This window comes from Callithrix jacchus, chromosome 14 (assembly GCF_049354715.1).
Source record: "Callithrix jacchus isolate 240 chromosome 14, calJac240_pri, whole genome shotgun sequence".
NCBI classification, from domain to species: domain Eukaryota; kingdom Metazoa; phylum Chordata; class Mammalia; order Primates; family Cebidae; genus Callithrix; species Callithrix jacchus.
The window spans coordinates 50,806,126-50,823,773 of NC_133515.1; the positions used below are offsets into that span (position 1 = coordinate 50,806,126).

Here is a 17,648-nt window from a genome sequence, read left to right on the forward strand (position 1 = left end):
AAATTAATAAGGATATCAAGGACTCGAACTCAGATCCAGAACAAGTAAACTTAATAAATATTTATAGAGCTCTCCACTTCAAATACTCAAAATATACATTCTTGTCAATACCACATCACACCTACCCATTAGTTTAAATGAAACATTGATTGGCCATTATTAATACCCAATTTTTTTCAAAATAAATCAATATTTCCATTTGCTGTCCCTCTTTCTCTTCCTCTCCTTTACTTATTTTTTTTTTCTTTCCTTCTCTCAAAAAAAAAAAAAAAAAGAAATCAACTTGTAAACCTCTAGATCCAGGTCGGCAATGTCTCTTTCATTGCTTGATTTCCTTTCTTCCCTTCCCTCCCTCCCTCCCTCCCTTCCCGCTTCCTCCCTTCCTTCCTTCCTTCATCCTTTCCTTCCTCCCTACCATCCTTATTCCCTTCCTTTCTGCCTTCCTCCCCCCCCCCAAAAAAAAAAGAAAGACTGTGGAGCATTTATATGGATAGTAAGAATTGATTACTAAATTTTTATTTCAATTAATTTAACTGTGAGATAAGTTATTTAAAATACTTCCTTATTTTGAAAATTACATTAATTCTCCTCAAAGCTACAAAATACGATAATTCTAAAATATAAACATGGGATTAGAAACAATATTTTTCCCCAGTTCTTAAAGCCGCTTATTGATTAGATTTGTCCACAGGGAAATGTTAGTTTAAAATAAACACAGAGGATTGTATCAATACTTTACACATTTATGTTTAGGTGAAATAGCGTGAATTTGAATGTGTTGAAGGCAACTCTGAACAAGGTTTAAACCTGTAAAGCTGTGGCATATGAATGAAATTTTTCAATTATCAGTTGATTCGAACTAATCAAAACATCATGCAGGACAAGAACACGGTCATCATAAATATGTATCAGCTGTTCCAATGTCTTTGTTAGTGCTTCTATATCTCATAGAAACCTATCAATCCTAGGAACATTACACAAATTAGAAAAGGTTATAACAATATCAATATTTTACATTCCTTATAATTATCTGTCAATAACTGATCCAAAGTATGATTTAAGATGAAACTCCATTCAAGTTTTTTTAGCTTTAAATAATTTTTGCTATAAACTTGTGTATTCATTCTGGTAGCACATTCAGAAGTCTTCTGTGAAAGGTAATGAAGTCCCAGGAGCAGTAAGTTTTTATTTTAGATCTTAGATGTATAGACAGAATATGTGTAAATTTTGAAATCTGGATCATGTCCAAAGACTGTCAGTTTGTCATCTTTTGTTGAGTGGAAGCCAATTTCATTTAATAGTGCTAAATGATGATGCTAATATAAGTCAAATTGGCAAATGATAAATTATAAAATTGTCATTGAGAATGACAGACACTCAGTGGTATTCATTCTTCTGAATATTTTGTTGAATACTTGATTCCAAGTTAGTAACACTTTTATAAGTAACCATCTATCAACTAAGTAACACTGGTTGGGTTGAAGTAAAAGTTGAAAATTGTCAGTATGACATTTTTCAAATCTATTATGTATATTGTCCATTCAGATTTGTGATACAGTATTTTAATTTTATACAGTAATTCCAAAATGGACCAACAAAAAAATAGTAAAAGACTATACATCTTACAGTGTTTTATTGTGACTTTCCAAGATGCATTATTCTTTTATAATTTTAATTGACAGATACAATTGTGTACATTTATGTGGTACAAAGTCATGTGTGTATATTTATGGGGTGCAATGTGATGTTTTGATCTGTGTACACATTGCAGAAAGATTCCCTTGAGCTAATTAACATATTGTTACCTTACCAATTTATTTTTTGTGATCATAACGTTAAAACTATTTTGAAGGCCAGGAGCAGTGACTAACGCCTTTAATTCCAGCACTTCTTGAGCCCAGGAGTTTGAAACCAGCCTTAGCAACATGGCAAATTTGTCTCTACAAAAAGCTAAAACAAAAATTTTAAAAAGCTAGTTATGTAGAGTGTCATGTGCTTCTAGTCCCAACTACTTGGGAGGCTGAGATGGGAGGATCATCAGAGCCCTGGAGGTCGACATTGCAGTGAGCCATGGTTGTGGCACTGTACTCCAGCCTGGGACAGAATGAGATCCTGTCTTATAAAATGAAATAAAAAATAACAAATATTTTGAAATGTACAATACATTGTATATTATGCAATATACAATACATTGTGTATTATGCAATATACAATGTATTGTGTATTTCAAGTGTTAATAAGACCAGGCCAGAGTGGTCTTATTAACTGTGATCATCATATAGTGTAAAAGATTACTAAACTTATTCCTACAGTCTAATTGAAACTTTGTATATTTTGATCAGCATCTTCCCTTTCCCCACCACCATCACCTCCAGCCTCTGTCATCACCTCGTTTTTATGAAGTCAATTTTTAAAAAATTCCATATATAACAAGTGATATCATAGAGTATCTGTCTTTCTATACCTGGCTTCTTTCACATAGCATAATGTCCTCTAGTTCTATCCATATTGTCACAAATGAAAAAATTTTCTTATTTTTAAAGGCTGTATATCTCATTATGTAGATATACCACATTGTCTTTATCCATTCATCCATTGATGGACACTTAGGTTGCTTCCATAACTTGGCTATTGTGAAAAATCTTAAAATAAGTATGGGAATACCAATGTCTGCTTGACATATCAATTTCAGTGTTTTTGGATATATACCCAGAAGCAGGATTGCTAGATCATATGGTATTTTTAGTTTTTTAAGAAACCTCCATACTATTTTCCAAAATGGCTACACTAATTTGCATTCCCAGCAGCAGTATACGCAGGTTCCCTTCTCCTCATATCCTCACCAACACTTTTTTTTTTGACATTACTGGCTATTCTAACAGGCATGAGGTGATATCTCATTGTGTTTTTAATTTGCATTTCCTTGGTGATTAGAGATGCTTATCATTTTTCATATATCCGGTTGGCATTCATCTCTCTTTATTTTGCGGAATATCTGTTCAGATACTTTTACCAGCTTTTGATTGAGTTTTCTTACTGTTGAGTTGTTTTAATTCCTTATATATTTTGGGTATTCACCCCTTATCAGATGTATGGTTTATAAATGTTTTCTCCTAACACATGGTTTAACTCTTCGCTGTTACTTCTTTCTTTTGCTGTCCATAATCTGTTTCATTCGTTGCAGTCTTATTTCTCTATTTTTGCTTTTGCTGCTTGTGTTTTTGGAGTCCTAGCCAAGAAATCATTGCCCAGGCAAATGTCAAGGAGCTTTTCCCTCCAAAAGTTTCAGGTCTTGTGGTTAACATACTGTCTTTCATCCATTTTGAGTTTATTTTTATATATGGTTCGATGTAAGGGTCCAATTTTATTATTCTGAACTTGGATATCCGGTTTTCCCAACACCATTTATTAAGTAAATTGGAGAGGACAATAAATTGCTGTTTCCCCTTTGCATGTTCTTGGCCACTTTGTTGAAAATCAGTTGACCGTAAATACTTGGATTTGTATTTGGTCTTTTATCTTGTACTATTGTTCAGTGTGTCTGTTTTTCTGGGAGTACCATGCTGCTTTTTTTCAGAGTTTTATAATATATTTTGAAGTTATTGTGTTGCCTCCAGCTTTGTTTCTTTTGCCCAAGATTATTGGCTGTCTAGGACATTATCTGGTTCCATATTAACTTTAGGACTGTTTTCTCTATGTTGCTTAGAAAAAAAAAATGACATTAGAATTTTGATAGAAATTGCATTCAATTAATAAATTACTTTGGGTGGTATGAACATTTTAACAATATTGTTTCTACTAATCCATGAATATGGGTTATCTTTTTATTTTTATTTATTTTTGAGAAAGAATATCACTCTGTCACCCAGGCTAAAGTGCAGTGACACAGTTTCAGCTCATTGCAACCTCCATCCCCACCCCGCCCCTCCCGGGTTCAAGTGATTCTCCTGCCTCAGACTCCTGAGTAGCTGGGATTACAGGTGCCTGCCACCATACCCAGCTAATTTTTGTATTTTTAGTAGAGACAGGGTTTCACATGTTGCCCAAGCTGGTCTTGAACTCCTGACCTCGTGATCCACCCACATCAGCCTCCCAAAGTGCTGAGATTACAGGTGTTACCCACCGTGCCCAGCCAGTATCTTTCCATTTATTTGTGTCTTCTTTAATTTCTTTCATCTATGTTTTATAGTTTCAGTGTTTAGGCTTTTCATCTATTTCGTTAAATTTGCTTCTATGTGTTTTTTTTTTTTTTGATGCTAGTAGAAATGGAATTGTTTTCTTAATTTCTTTTTTGGATAATTCATTGTTAGTATATTGAAAGAGTACTGATTTTTAAATGGTGATTTTATAACCTATAACTCACTGATTTTGTAAGCTGCAAAATCAACTGTATGTTGCTTTTGCAACCTGCAAATTCGTTTATCAGTTCTAAAATATTTTTGTTTTTCTGTATATAAGATCGTGTCATCAGCACACAGAATTTCATATCTTCCTTTCCTGTAAGGATACTTTGGGCTTCTTTTCCATGTATAATTGCACTGGCTAGGATTTCCAGTAATGTGTTGAATTATTCCTGATCATAGAGGAAAAGGCTTCAACTTTTCACAAATGAGTATGATGTTAGCTGTGGGCTTCTCATATATGGCCTTTTTGTGTTGAGGTATATTCCTTCTACATTTTTGAGTTTTTATCATGACCAGATGTTGAATTTTGTCAGATGCCTTTTCTGTGTCTATTGACATTATCATGCAGTTTTTGTCTTTCATCTTGTTAATACAGTGTATCACACTTACTGATTTATATATGTTGAACCATTCTTGCATTTCTGGGATAAATACCACTTCATTATGGTGAATGATCTTTTTTAATGTGCCATTGGATTTGGTTTGGTAGTCCTTTGTTTAAAATTTTTTCATCTATGTTCATCAGGGATATTGACCTGTAATTTTCTTTTATTGTAGTCCATTTGTCTGGCTTTGGTATCAGGGTAATGCCTCACTGTGAGTTTGGAAGTATTCCGTTCTCTTCAATTTTTTGGAAGGCCTTGAGAAGGATTGGTTTTACTTTTTCTTTCAGTGTTTGGTATAATTCCACAGTGAAACCATGAGATCCAGGGTTTTTCTTGTTGGGGAGACTTTTGATTATTTATTCAGTCTCCTTACTCATTATTGGTCTGTTCAGATTTTCTATTTCTTTCTTTCCTGATTTATTCTTAGTCCATTGCATGTTTCTTTGAGATCATTCATTTCTTCTAGGTTATCCAAGTTGTTGGTATATAGTTGTTCACAGTAGTATATTTTGATTCTTTGTATTTCTGTGGTATGCAATTATAATGTCTCCTCTTTCGTTTCTGATTTTGTTTGAATCATATCTCTGTTTTCTTTGTTAGTCTACCTAAAGGTTAGTCAGTTTTTTTATCTTCAAAAACCAACTTTTAATTCTCTTGATCTTTTCTATTATTTTTCTACTATCTATTTTGTGTCTTTTTTCTCTTTGTTATTTTCTTCCAAGTTTGGGTTTATTCTTGTTTTTCTGGTTCCCTGAGGTGTAATGTTAGATTGTTTATTTGAGATACTCTTTTCTGAGGTAGGCATTTTTTACTAAACATTGTCTTAGGACTACTTTTGCTATATCTCGTAAGTTTTGGTATGCTGTGTTTCCATTTTTGTTTGTCACAATGTATTTTTAAATTTCATCTTTGGCCAACTGGTTGTTCAGAAAGATGGTTCATTTCTATATACTTGTGAGTTTCCCAAGATTGTTCTTATTATTTATAGTTTTATGACACTGTGGTCAGAAAAGATACTCAATATGATTTCGGTCTTCCTAAATTTAAGACTTGTTTTGTGGCCTAACATATAATATGTTCCAAAGAATATACACTGGAAAAGAATTTATTTTCTGTTTCTGTTGGATGTTGATGCTATAAAATATCTGTTAGGAACATTTTTTTAAATTGTGGTTTAAATTGATGTCTCTTTATTGATTTTTCTGTTTAGATGATCCATTGTTGAAAGTCGGGGCAATGAAGTCTACTACTATTATTGTATTGCAGTCTCTGTCTCCCTTCAAATTTATTAATATTTGCTTTATACATTCATGTGCTCCAATATTTAGTGCAAATATATTTACAATTGTTATAACTTCTTGATGAACTGAACCCCTTTATTGCTTTAAAATGATCTTTTTCTCTTTTTATAGCTGTTCACTAAAAGTGTGTCTTGTTTGTCTCATAGAAGTATAGGTATCTCCAGTCTTTCAGTTTCTATTTGAATGTAGTATCTTTTTCCATCCATTCACTTTTAGTCTGTCCTCAGAGATGAAGTGAGTCTCTTGTACACAGCATATACTTGAGTCTTTCAGACACATGATTCTAAACAACTAGCTATATAATAACATAGACCATGACTGTGAGACAATGATAGCTAGGCATCTGGCCAGGGTAGATCCATGTTTCATAGGGCCTGAGGCTGATATAATTTGAGGAATATATTTTAAGAAAAAGGACTTAAATTTTCATATACAAAATTAGTTTCCAGAAAGGACTTCTATAGTTAAGAGGTAATGAACCTTCATTAGCTTCATGAAAAATTCATCTGTGTATCTGGTACATAGTAAACATCCCACAGTTATTTACCAAATGATTTTTGATTAGCCAATATCTGTTGATTAAATCTAATGTTACAATGAGTATGACTACCCGGGTAGTAGCCACTTGCTTGCAATTTCTTCAGTATATTTAGATTCAACAGTATCTTAGCATTAGTTAGTCTAAACCAGCTTTGCTGCATGTTCATTATTCCTGTATGTGGTAGCCTACTCAGGTAAAAGACATAAAAATGAAATATACAGCCAAGTGGGTTATATTTTTTGATTCATTTAGACTGTGACCATTTTCCAGACATTTGTTGTCTTAATCCACTTCGTGCTGCTACAGCAGCATACCACAGACTGTGTAATTTATAAAGAAAACAGATTTATTCAGCAAACAGTTTTAGAGGCTGGAAAGCCCAAGAGCATGGTGCTGGCATCTGGTAAGGGTGATTCCATGGTGAAGGGTGGAAGGCAGATGTAAGCACATGAAACAGAGAAAGGAAATTGGGCCAAACTCACTGTTACAACAAACCCATTCTTTTGATAGCTAACCCACTCCTGTCATAACAACATTAATTTATTCATCATGGCAGAGCTCTGATGACCTAATCCTCTCTTCAGGGCCCCAGCTTCCAATACCATTACATTGGCAATTAAGTTTCAACATGTGTTTTGGTGAGACATTCATATCATAGCAATTAATTGTGTAAATTCAACATTTAAACTAAATTCCCAGGCTAAATCTATTCAAAATGATTTTTTAAATGAAGCCAGAAGATAGCCACTTGAGAGGTGATATAGATACTAGATATGTCTTTAACCAGATCCTAAATCTTAATTAACCCTGTCAGACTGAGGGACATGGAATTATAAAGATATATTCTTTAATCCATTTTGCTGAAGTCCACATTCAAATATATGAATCATGAGGAGGCCCACAAGTGAATCAGCAAATAAATGGACTGCATAGTATGTTTCCAAACAGATTATGAAATCAAGACTTTCATGGTAGAGACATAATGTAAATGTAAGAACTATTAAGGTTTGCCCTTTTAGACAGCACCTGTAGTCCCACCTACTCAAGAGGCTGAAGCAGAAGGTTCACTTGAGCCCAGAAGTTTGAATCTAGCCTGAGCAACAAAGACACAATCTCTTTTATTTTTCTGTTTTAATTTGCTCTCTTCAAATAGATGACCACAATTCTCTAGAACTATTTTTAACAATACAGGGGAGAAATTAGAGAATTAAGGAAGAGTATGAAAATGAGAGGGAGAAAATGTTCCAGAAATAATTTGTTGACCACAGATCGTATAGCCCACACTTAAAACACTTCTAAACATAAAGTACTTATGATGGTAACTCACAAACAGAATGATATATATATGAGTATGCTGCTTTTTTTGGGTTTATATGGCTGTATATCAGTGTTCTATAGTTTTAAAATTAACTCAAATAAGTTTTAGATATTCTTGATCATTTGTTTTGACATGTTAATTTTAAGATCAACTTAGCAAGTTGAGGCGATTTTGATTAGAACTCCACTGAATTTTACAGAATATTTTGGGTCAAAATAGAAATCTTTAAACATGTGTGGTCTTCCTAGATATAAGCATGTGAATGTCTGTATTTTAATCAGATGATCATTTATGTTCTTTAGTAATGGTCTTCTCAAATTTATTGCATATCCTTTGCTTTCAATAATGCATTGCATGTCCTTTGCTTCTCAAATATATTGCATGTCCTTTGCTTTCAATAATTAATCAAATACAAATTTTGTCAAGGAACAGAAAATAGGGAAAGCTACCTAACTTATGTTGTAAGGCCAGGGTAATCTTGATACCAGTCAAGAGCAGTCCAAGTAAACAAAGCCACAGACTATTCTTTAGAGCATAGATGCAAAAATCTTAAATAAGTTGAAAAAAAGTATGTATTTTCAACTTACCAAATTCTTCTCTGACTGTAAGGATCTATTATGAAAGTAACATGCTATTCTTGGCTTAAAAAGTAAAAACCACATGATTATTTTAATTGTACATTTAAGTTGTTTCCAGTTTTTCACTGTTATAAACAATGCTTTAATTACCAATCTTGGACACTGTCCATATTTTTTTAGAAAGATTTACCAAAAGTACATTTTAAATTATGATAATATTGTTCAAATACAGGGCCAGCAAACTTTTTCTACAAAGGGCCAGGTAGCAAATATTAGAGTTTTGTGGGCCAAGAGGCAAAACTGAAGTTATTATGTAGGTACTTATATAACAATATAGAAAATGAATTTCCATAAATCTTTATTGATGAAATTAAAAGAGTACAATTTTTGTGATATAGCTCTATATATGTGAAGAATGGAATCCTTTTCAGAGGAGGTAGCATTTCACTTAGTTGGGTTTGAAAGCTGGTGTTTTCTATCATCAAAATCTTTAGCTAACATTCATCTGTTAATGCTGATCTACAATGAGATTTTACATATTTCACCTTTGAAAATGTCTTTCCACATAGATAAGTATTGCCAAATACTGATATCAATCCATGAGAATATGCTTTTAATTGCGTATATTCACAGACTGGCAGGCATTTTTAGAATTCTATTAGCTAAAAGGCTAGAATGCCTTTTAGCATGTCATTACATTGCAAATCACTTCCAATTAAAGTTCCTCAATTGTACAGTTAAATGGATTTTGGAATATGTAAATTTCCTTTCCACTTGCATCAAGGTCTGAAAAACACTGCTGTAGTTTGAAATCAGAAAATATATTGCTGGGAATTTGTGTAGGAATGGAGACATCACTATATATGTATATATATACATACACACATATACATATATATAACTTTTGACAGTGCAGGAAGTATGTGCCTGACATTACTTGCAATTCAAACAATGTTCCTGATAAAATGACTTTTTCACAGTATGTTTCACATATAAGTTTCACATATAAGCACTGTTTTACTTTGTAACTTTAGCCTGATACCTTTTCAAATCTGCAGCAAAAGCTAATTTCAAAGCCACTTAGAGTTCAGTAGCAGTGACTGAGCACAGTTCTTCCAACCATTAAAAAGGTAAAAACCATTTTTAACTTGAGGACTATATAAGAAGTAGGCCAGATTTGACCCATAGCTTACTGACCCTTGCACTATAAAGTCTTAACCAATTATATTCCCAGTAAATGTTACATGCCAGTTTTCCCCAAACTTTGCAACCAGTAATTATTTACTTTTAAAGATTTATCCAATTTGAAATTACATTTTTCAGCTTGCATTTATTTGCATACAGTCACATATCTTTTAATGATTATAAGCCATTTATATTTATTTCTTCACTGTAAACTGGTTTTTCATATTCTTTTCCCATTTTTATTTCAATAAAATTTTCATTCCAACAATCGTTCTGTGTACCAAAAAGAGTTCTAAATCCTTTTTAGTGGCTCTACTTACTTGTCCAGTATTACTTTTCACTGCTTTCTCCCACACATCCAACCATCTTTCCATATTGAAAGATCTGCCATTGCCTGAGAGAGTTGTATTTTCTCAAACTTCTCTGTATATCTGCACCAGATGTCATTCATTCACTGTCACTCACCTTTTCTCCATTTTCCCCCTCTTAGAGTAACTCTTCTTATTCACCCTTGGAGACTCCGATCAGATATCAGTTCCTCTTTGGCTCCACAGCACTCTGCAAATATGTGCTATAAAATCTATCAACCTTTTATGTAATAAACTATTAGTTTACAGTGGTCTGTCTCCCCATTGGGCACATAGGTTTTTGAGATACAGTATTATAATTGATGGCCATACTCCAAATCAGTGCCCAACACATAGTAGGTACTAATTATTTAAGTGAGTTCAAAATACTAATAATATTATAACAAAATATGCCAGACACAGCAACACATCTGTTTAGTATCCTTTGTATTGTACTTAGCATCATATACAATTAAAATTTGAAGACAAACTCTCAGATATTAATGTCAAAGAAAAATAACAATTAACATTTTTATTCCCTGACAAAACTGAGTATGTCAAACACTTTATTAAAAACTTGTATTTTCCCTCACAGCTTAAAATAATTTATTTAAATATTTGCCTTTAGTTATAGCTGTGCTCTCCAATTCAGAAAAATTTGCTTATACTAAAAAACTAAGAATCTTAAAATATAGAAAAGAATATTTACAAACTGTTTCTATTTTGTAATCTGAACAATAAGTTTCTTTCAAAATCTTCTTTGTAACTTGAGCAAGATTCATTTTGGATCAATTTTTTTATTTTGCTTTATTTCCTCAGGATATTCATTATCTTGCACTAGATAAAGGTGAATTGGCACTAGCTGAAGTGGCAAGAAAAAGAGCTAGTGACATTGATGCAGAATCAATAACCTCTGGAGTTGGTAAGAATTAATGCTATTTTTAAGTGCTTTTATTTTAATCAATGCTTAGTATCATTTCTATTTGGAGGACATGGTTGATTAATTTGAATTACTTTCTTTGTAAAGACAGTGCCTTATAAAAAGAAGAATTAAGACTTGACAACCAGTACAATGTTGATACACAAGTTGGAATTGTGTTTATATGAAAATTTATATTTAGTGATTACTGTAGTCATCATTTATCAAAAAGTCAAAAGGATATTGTTCTTTTCATAAAATTTTCAGAGAAAGAGCTTAATATTATCATCAGTGCTATTATTAAAACTAACCAACACAGAAATTTATGTAATTCTTTATTTAGACACAGACATGTCATTTCTCAAAAGAATTCTCTCCTATATCAGGCAAAGTATTTCATATGGGATTTTGGATTTGATGGGTGATCTGTTTTTGTTTAGAAGCTGCTAGAATCATTTTAAACTGTAGTATTCTAAAGAAGACAGATCAGAAGTCTTAGAATGAATTTAAAAGTTCATTTAAACTTTATAATTTAAAAAATGAAAGATTAAAAAAATTGTAATATCAACACTAGTATCTTTTTTAAATTCAATTTAATGCCACTAAGATGGGCGATAATGATACTTAGAAATCCAATTCATTTTCTTCCTATTTATTAGTCCTAAGTTAGGCAAAGAACCCTCAGGATTGTACTAGAATTCATTTTTCTGTGAAACTCCTCTGAAACAAAGAAGTTTTAATAATATTTCCACTTTGTAAGTGCTTAAAAAACCTTATAGGAGCCTCTCCATTGATAGATCTTGTGCTTTGTTTTCGTAATGTTGTTTGCATCCAAAGGGACCAGTTGTCAGCTTCTCTCAGACACCACCATGTAGATCCATTCCTCAAGATGGTACTGAAGGATTCAAAACCATTTCATCAGGGTAGCTGTCAACCTTAATACCAGGGCTCTTAGGTACTAGCAAGATAATTCCATTCTCCTTCCCCCATCCTGAAAGAGTTCCAAATTGATTAGACCAGTTTCATATCTCCATTTCTAATGGATAAGGAATACTCTCTATTAATGCAATATTAGATAAGAATAACTGTAACTGACTTATCACTACATCTTGTTACTTGCTAGGGAGGGATATTACTGTGTCTACTAATAATAATAGCAACTAATATTTATTGAATGCTAAGTTATAGATATCAACTAATTTTCACTACAACTCTGTGAAGTAAGTACAACTTACATTTGTTATGAGAAGTCACTTCTAACTAAATGATGAAAGCATGCCATGTTTATAGGAATTATGGTGTTATGTGATGGGGATACAAATATTCTCCATCCCTATCCCTCTAGCCATTTAGGAAAACACAGTAATAAGTCATAGCCAGTTGTCTGGAAATTTTCCTTAGTTGTCCTGTACCCTGCCTTTTCTACCAGGGTATCAGATATAATGAAGGCCATCTTTGCATTTTAAAGTTATTTAAAATTAGTAAGAGTGAAAAAGAATGTGAAGAGATTATCACAAAATTTCAGCAAAACAAAGAAACTCCCTGATTCACCAAAATGCATCTCATTCCCTGTGTATTATCTGATGAGGTTACCATGGTCAGTGGATAATTCCTAGCCAGAAAGCTTTGTGTACCCACTTTGAGGCCTGCATCATTTCCAGCAAATATATTTTCACTGATACCCTGTGACTTCCCTTTTCTCAGCCTTGTCTCAGGCCTCAGGCTTTGACCTAGATTACTGTGTTTTGACAAAGATACTATTAAATAACATCGGTAACTTTCAGGAGGTTGCCCTATTAGATGAATGTTCTCCTCTACTTTTGCTGCAGAAACCCGAATGATTCTCACTCATAATTCTAAATGGAATAGGAAAGAATGTCTGGTTTCCTCATCATGGTCTCTGCCTAGTTCTTTTTGTAGTCTGCATCATGCTGGGGAAAGCTAATTTTCTCTCAGATTCCCTCTATTTAATTCAGCTATTCTCTTAAACTTATCCCAAAGCTGAAAGTTATTAAATTTTTGGCTTTCAAAGTGGTTCTTTGATGCAAGCAAGAAGCCAAATTATGTAAGACAGCGAAAGAGTAAGTAAGTAGTTCCATTTACATGGGAGAGTCTCTAAAAAAGCATCAGACATAAATGCTGTCACTACAGTTAAAAGCAAGAGTTGCCAAAGGAAAAGCTGGATGATGATAATCTGAACAATTTGGTAATTTTTAAAACTTTTTATTGAAGTCCAACATGCATACAGAAAGTGCGAAAAACTTAACTGTGTGACTCAATGAATTTCACAAAGTGAAAACACATCCTTGTAAACAGTATCCTAACCAATAAACGTATGTTACCAGGACCCCAGAAGCCTTCCTATATCCACTTTAAGGTGCTATAATCTCAGCCCAGCTGTCCAGAATTTTAACATTATAGACTAGTTTTGCCTTTTTACAAACTTAAAATAAATGGATTCATACCTGTATTCTTTTGTATTTGACTCCTTTTATTCACCATTGTCAATCTGAGCATCTTTCATATTGTTGGATATAGATATAATTTTTCTACTCTTAATGCTGTATAACAGTATTCAAGGTCGGGCACAGTGGCTCATGCCTGTAATCCCAGGACTTTGGGAGGCTGAGGTGGGCAGATCACAAGGTCAAGAGATCAAGACCATCCTGGCCAACATGGTGAAACCCCATCTCTACTAAAATATAAAAATTAGCTGGGCATGGTGGCATGCACCTATAGTCCCAGCTAGCTCAGGAGACTGAGGAGGCTGAGGCAGGAGAATTGCTTGAACCTGGGAGGCGGATGTTGCAGTGAGCCGAGATCATGCCACTGCACTCCAACCTGGCGCCTGGCAACAGAGCAAGACTCTGTCTCAAAAAAAAAAAAAACAATAAAAAAACAATATTCCAGTGTATGAATGTACTACAATTTATTCTACTTTAGATGGATATTTGGGTTGTTTCAAGTTTGCAGCTAATGTGAATAGTGTTGCTATGAACATTCTTATGTATGTCTTTTAATGGACATAGGTACACAGATCTGTTGGATTGTTCTTAGAAGGAGAATTCCTGTGACATAGGATAATGTAGCCTTAGCTACTTCCAGTAGCCACTTCCAGTTTTCCAAAGTAGTTGTTAACAATTTCCCTTCTCACCAGCAGTATGTAAGAGTCCCAGTTTTGGCCATCCTTACTGATGCTTGATATTGTCTCTCTTTTTCATTTTAGTCTTTCTGGTGGAAAAGGTATTGTAATTTTGTATATGTGACAGTATAATGCATACACTCTTTCTGGACCATGTTCTATTTTATTAGTCTGTTTGTCTATATTTGCACAAATATCTCCTTGCTTTAAGCAACTCTGGTTGTAAATGTTATTATCTGGTAGTGCAAACTGCCCAGCTTTGTTCTTTAAGATAGACTTGGCTATTTTTCCATATAAATCTCAAAATTGGCTTATACCCTGACTCAATCAAGAAAAAGAAACAGTAGTGGCTGAAATTATGGTTAGAATATCATTTAATCCATATATAAATTTGGGCTGAACCGATTTCTTTATAATATTGTTTTTTAATCCATGAGTATGATATAGCTCTCCATTTATTTAGGTCTTCTCTGTTTCTTATGAAAAATGTTTTGTAGTTTTCACAGTAGTGGTCTTCCACATCTTCCTTTAGATTTAAGTATTTCTTTTTCTCCTTTGTATGTGATAATCTTACTTTAAAATTTCATTTTCTGTTTTATTTCTGGTATATATATATATATATATATATATATATATATATATATATATATTTGACCATTATATATATTGACCTTATATCCAGCAATAAATGATAAATTTACTTATTAATGCCAACAGTTTGTAAATTCTTTTGAATTTTCTGCATCCCAATCATGTCATCTGGAAACGTGTTAGTCTCTTTACATTGCTATAAAGGAATACCTGAGACTGAGCAATTTATAATGAAAAATGGTTTATTTTGGCTCAAGGTTCTTCAGGCTATATGAGAAGTTTGGTGCTGGCTTCTACACCTGGTGAGGCCTCAGGAAGCTTCAAATCATGACAGAAGGTAAAGGGGGAGCTGCCAGATCACATGGTAAGAGAGGGAGAAAGAGACAGAGGAGGAGGACCCAGGCTACTTTAAACAACTAGCTCTCATGTGAACTCACAGAGCAAAAACTCACTTCTTACCATGGGGAGGGCACCAAGGCATTTAAGAGGGATCTGCCTCCATGACCCAAACGCATCCCACCAGGTCCCACCTCCAGCATGGGGGATTACATTTCAATATGAGATTTGGAGGGGACAAACATCCAAACCATATCTGCAAATAAGGACATTTTAATTCCTTCCTTTCTAGTTCTTAGAAGTTGTGACAGACATTATTTTCTGTTTCTTGATTCTTAGGGAAAGCTTTTTTTTTCTTTTCTTTTTTTACCATGTAGCTTAGATGTGTAGGGAAAGCTTTCAGTAATTCACCAGTTAGTGTAAAGTTTTCTCCAGATTTTTAATAAACCTTCTATTCATATTAACAAAGTTCTCTTCAATAACTAGCTTGCTAAGAGTTTCTATCATGAATAGGTATTGAATTTTATCAATACTTTTTCTTTGCCTATCAAGATTATCATATAATCTTTCTCCTTTGTTCTGTTAATATAGTGAATTGCATTGATTTTCAAATGGTAAACCTTGCATTCCAGAATAAATACTTCTTAATTGTGATGATGTATTTTTACATATTGCTGGATTTCATTTATTATTTTTAAATATTGGCATTTACGTTCATGAGGGATCAATCTATAAATGGTTTCATTTCCATATCTATTTTTGATATCCAGATTATTTTGACCTAATGCCTAAATGTCAAACATTCTAGAAAGCATACATTTGAACATGTAATAGTACTTTATGATTCAGTTATATATATATGACATATGTAACACTGCTTACAACTTAAAAATTTTACATTAATCTTCACTGTTTTAATGTGAATATTTTGGTTGGAACATTGTATTATATTTTAGTAAAATATTATCATTGGATGAAACTAAGTAAAGAGACATGGGATCTCCCAATATTTCTTATAACTGCATATTATGTAATTATCTTTAAAAGTTTAATTTTTAAAAGTTTATACTAATGTAGTGTCCTGTGTTAAGTACTGTAATAAACATTACCTTATTTGTTCCTCCCAACTTAGCTCTAAAGGAGAAAGTACTCTATTGGTGAATTTTTTTAGAAGCTTTTTAAATAATTTCAACTTTTATTTTAGATTTGCGGGCATATGTGCAGGTTTGTTACATGGGTATATTTCATAATGCTAAGATTTGGGGTATGAATGATCCCCGTCACCCAGGTAGTAAGCAATAGTAATCAATAAGTAGTTTTTCAGCCCTTGCTCCTCTCCCTTCTACTGGTTCTCAGCATTTATTATTCCTATCTTTATGTCCATGTGTACTTAATGCTTCACTCCCACTTACATGTGAGAATATGTAGTATTTGGTTTTCTGTTCCTGAGTTAATTCACTTACAATACTGGCTTCCAGCTATATCCATGTTGCTGCAAAGGATGTGATTTTAGTCTTTTTTATGGCTATATAGTTTTGCATGGTGTATATATACTACATTTTCTTTATTCAGTCCATCATTGATGGGTTCCTAGGTTGATTCCATGTCTTTGCTATTGTGAGTAGTGCTGTGATGAACATATAAGTGCATGTGTCTCTTTGGCAGAACAATTTATTTTCCTTTGGATATATACCCAGAAATAGGATCAATGGGTTGAATGATAGTTCTGAGTTTTGGAGAAATCTCCACTGTTTTCCACAGTGGCTGAATTAATTTACATTCCCAACAGCAGTGTATAAGCATTCCCTTTTCTTCACAACCTCAAAGAAGATGTCGCTTTCTGACTTTTTAACAAAAGCCATTCTGACTAGTATGAGATGGTATCTCATTGTGATTTTGATTTGCTTTTCTTTGATTAGTGATATTGAGCATTTTTTTCAGGTTTGTTGGCTGCTTATATGTCTGCTTTTGAGAAATGGCTGTTCATGTCATTTGCATGCTTTTTAATGGGCTTGTTTTTATCTTGTTGATTTTAAGTTCTTCTTAGATTCTACTTATTAGTCCTTTGTTTAATGCATAGCATAGTTTGCAAATATTTTCTCCCATTCTGTAGGTTGTCTGCTTACTTTGTTGATAGTTTCTTTTGCTGTGCAGAAGCTTTTTGGTTTAATTAGGCCCCACTTCTCAATCTTTGTTATTGTTGCATTTATTTTTCAGGACTTAATCATAAATTTTTTACCGAGGCCAGTGTCCAGAAGGATATTTCCTAGGTTTTCTTCTAAGATTCCTAGATGGTATGAGATCATACATTTAATTATTTAATCAATCTTAAGTTAATGTTTGTATATGGTGAAAGGTAGGGATCTAATTTCATTCTTCCACATATGGCTAGCAAGCTACTCCAGCACCATTTATTGGATAGAGTCCTTTCCCAACTTCTTTTCTTGACTGTAAAAGATCAGATGCTTGTAGGTGTGTGGCTTTATTTCAGAGTTCTCTTATTTTGTTACATTGGTCTCTGTTTTTGTACCAGTACCATGCTCTTTGGTTACTGCAGACTTGTAGTATAGTTTGAAGTTGGGTAAAGTGATGCCTCCAACT

General features: G+C 33.3%; 1 protein-coding gene across 32 annotated transcripts in view; it reads left to right on the forward strand.

Annotated features, from left to right (window-relative positions):
* Window positions 1–17,648, forward strand: part of WDPCP (WD repeat containing planar cell polarity effector) — a 559,060-nt gene that overhangs the window by 390,847 nt on the left and 150,565 nt on the right. For 29 of the 32 annotated variants that reach the window (XM_035272444.3, XM_078349201.1, XM_078349199.1 and 26 more), the window contains one exon: window positions 10,879–10,981. In XM_035272444.3, the coding sequence (XP_035128335.1) occupies window positions 10,879–10,981 (103 nt within the window). Of the gene's footprint in view, window positions 1–10,878; window positions 10,982–14,968; window positions 15,049–17,648 lie in introns of all 32 variants that reach the window. The other 3 variants (XR_013526575.1, XR_013526576.1, XM_035272452.3) reach the window with 1 other exon arrangement.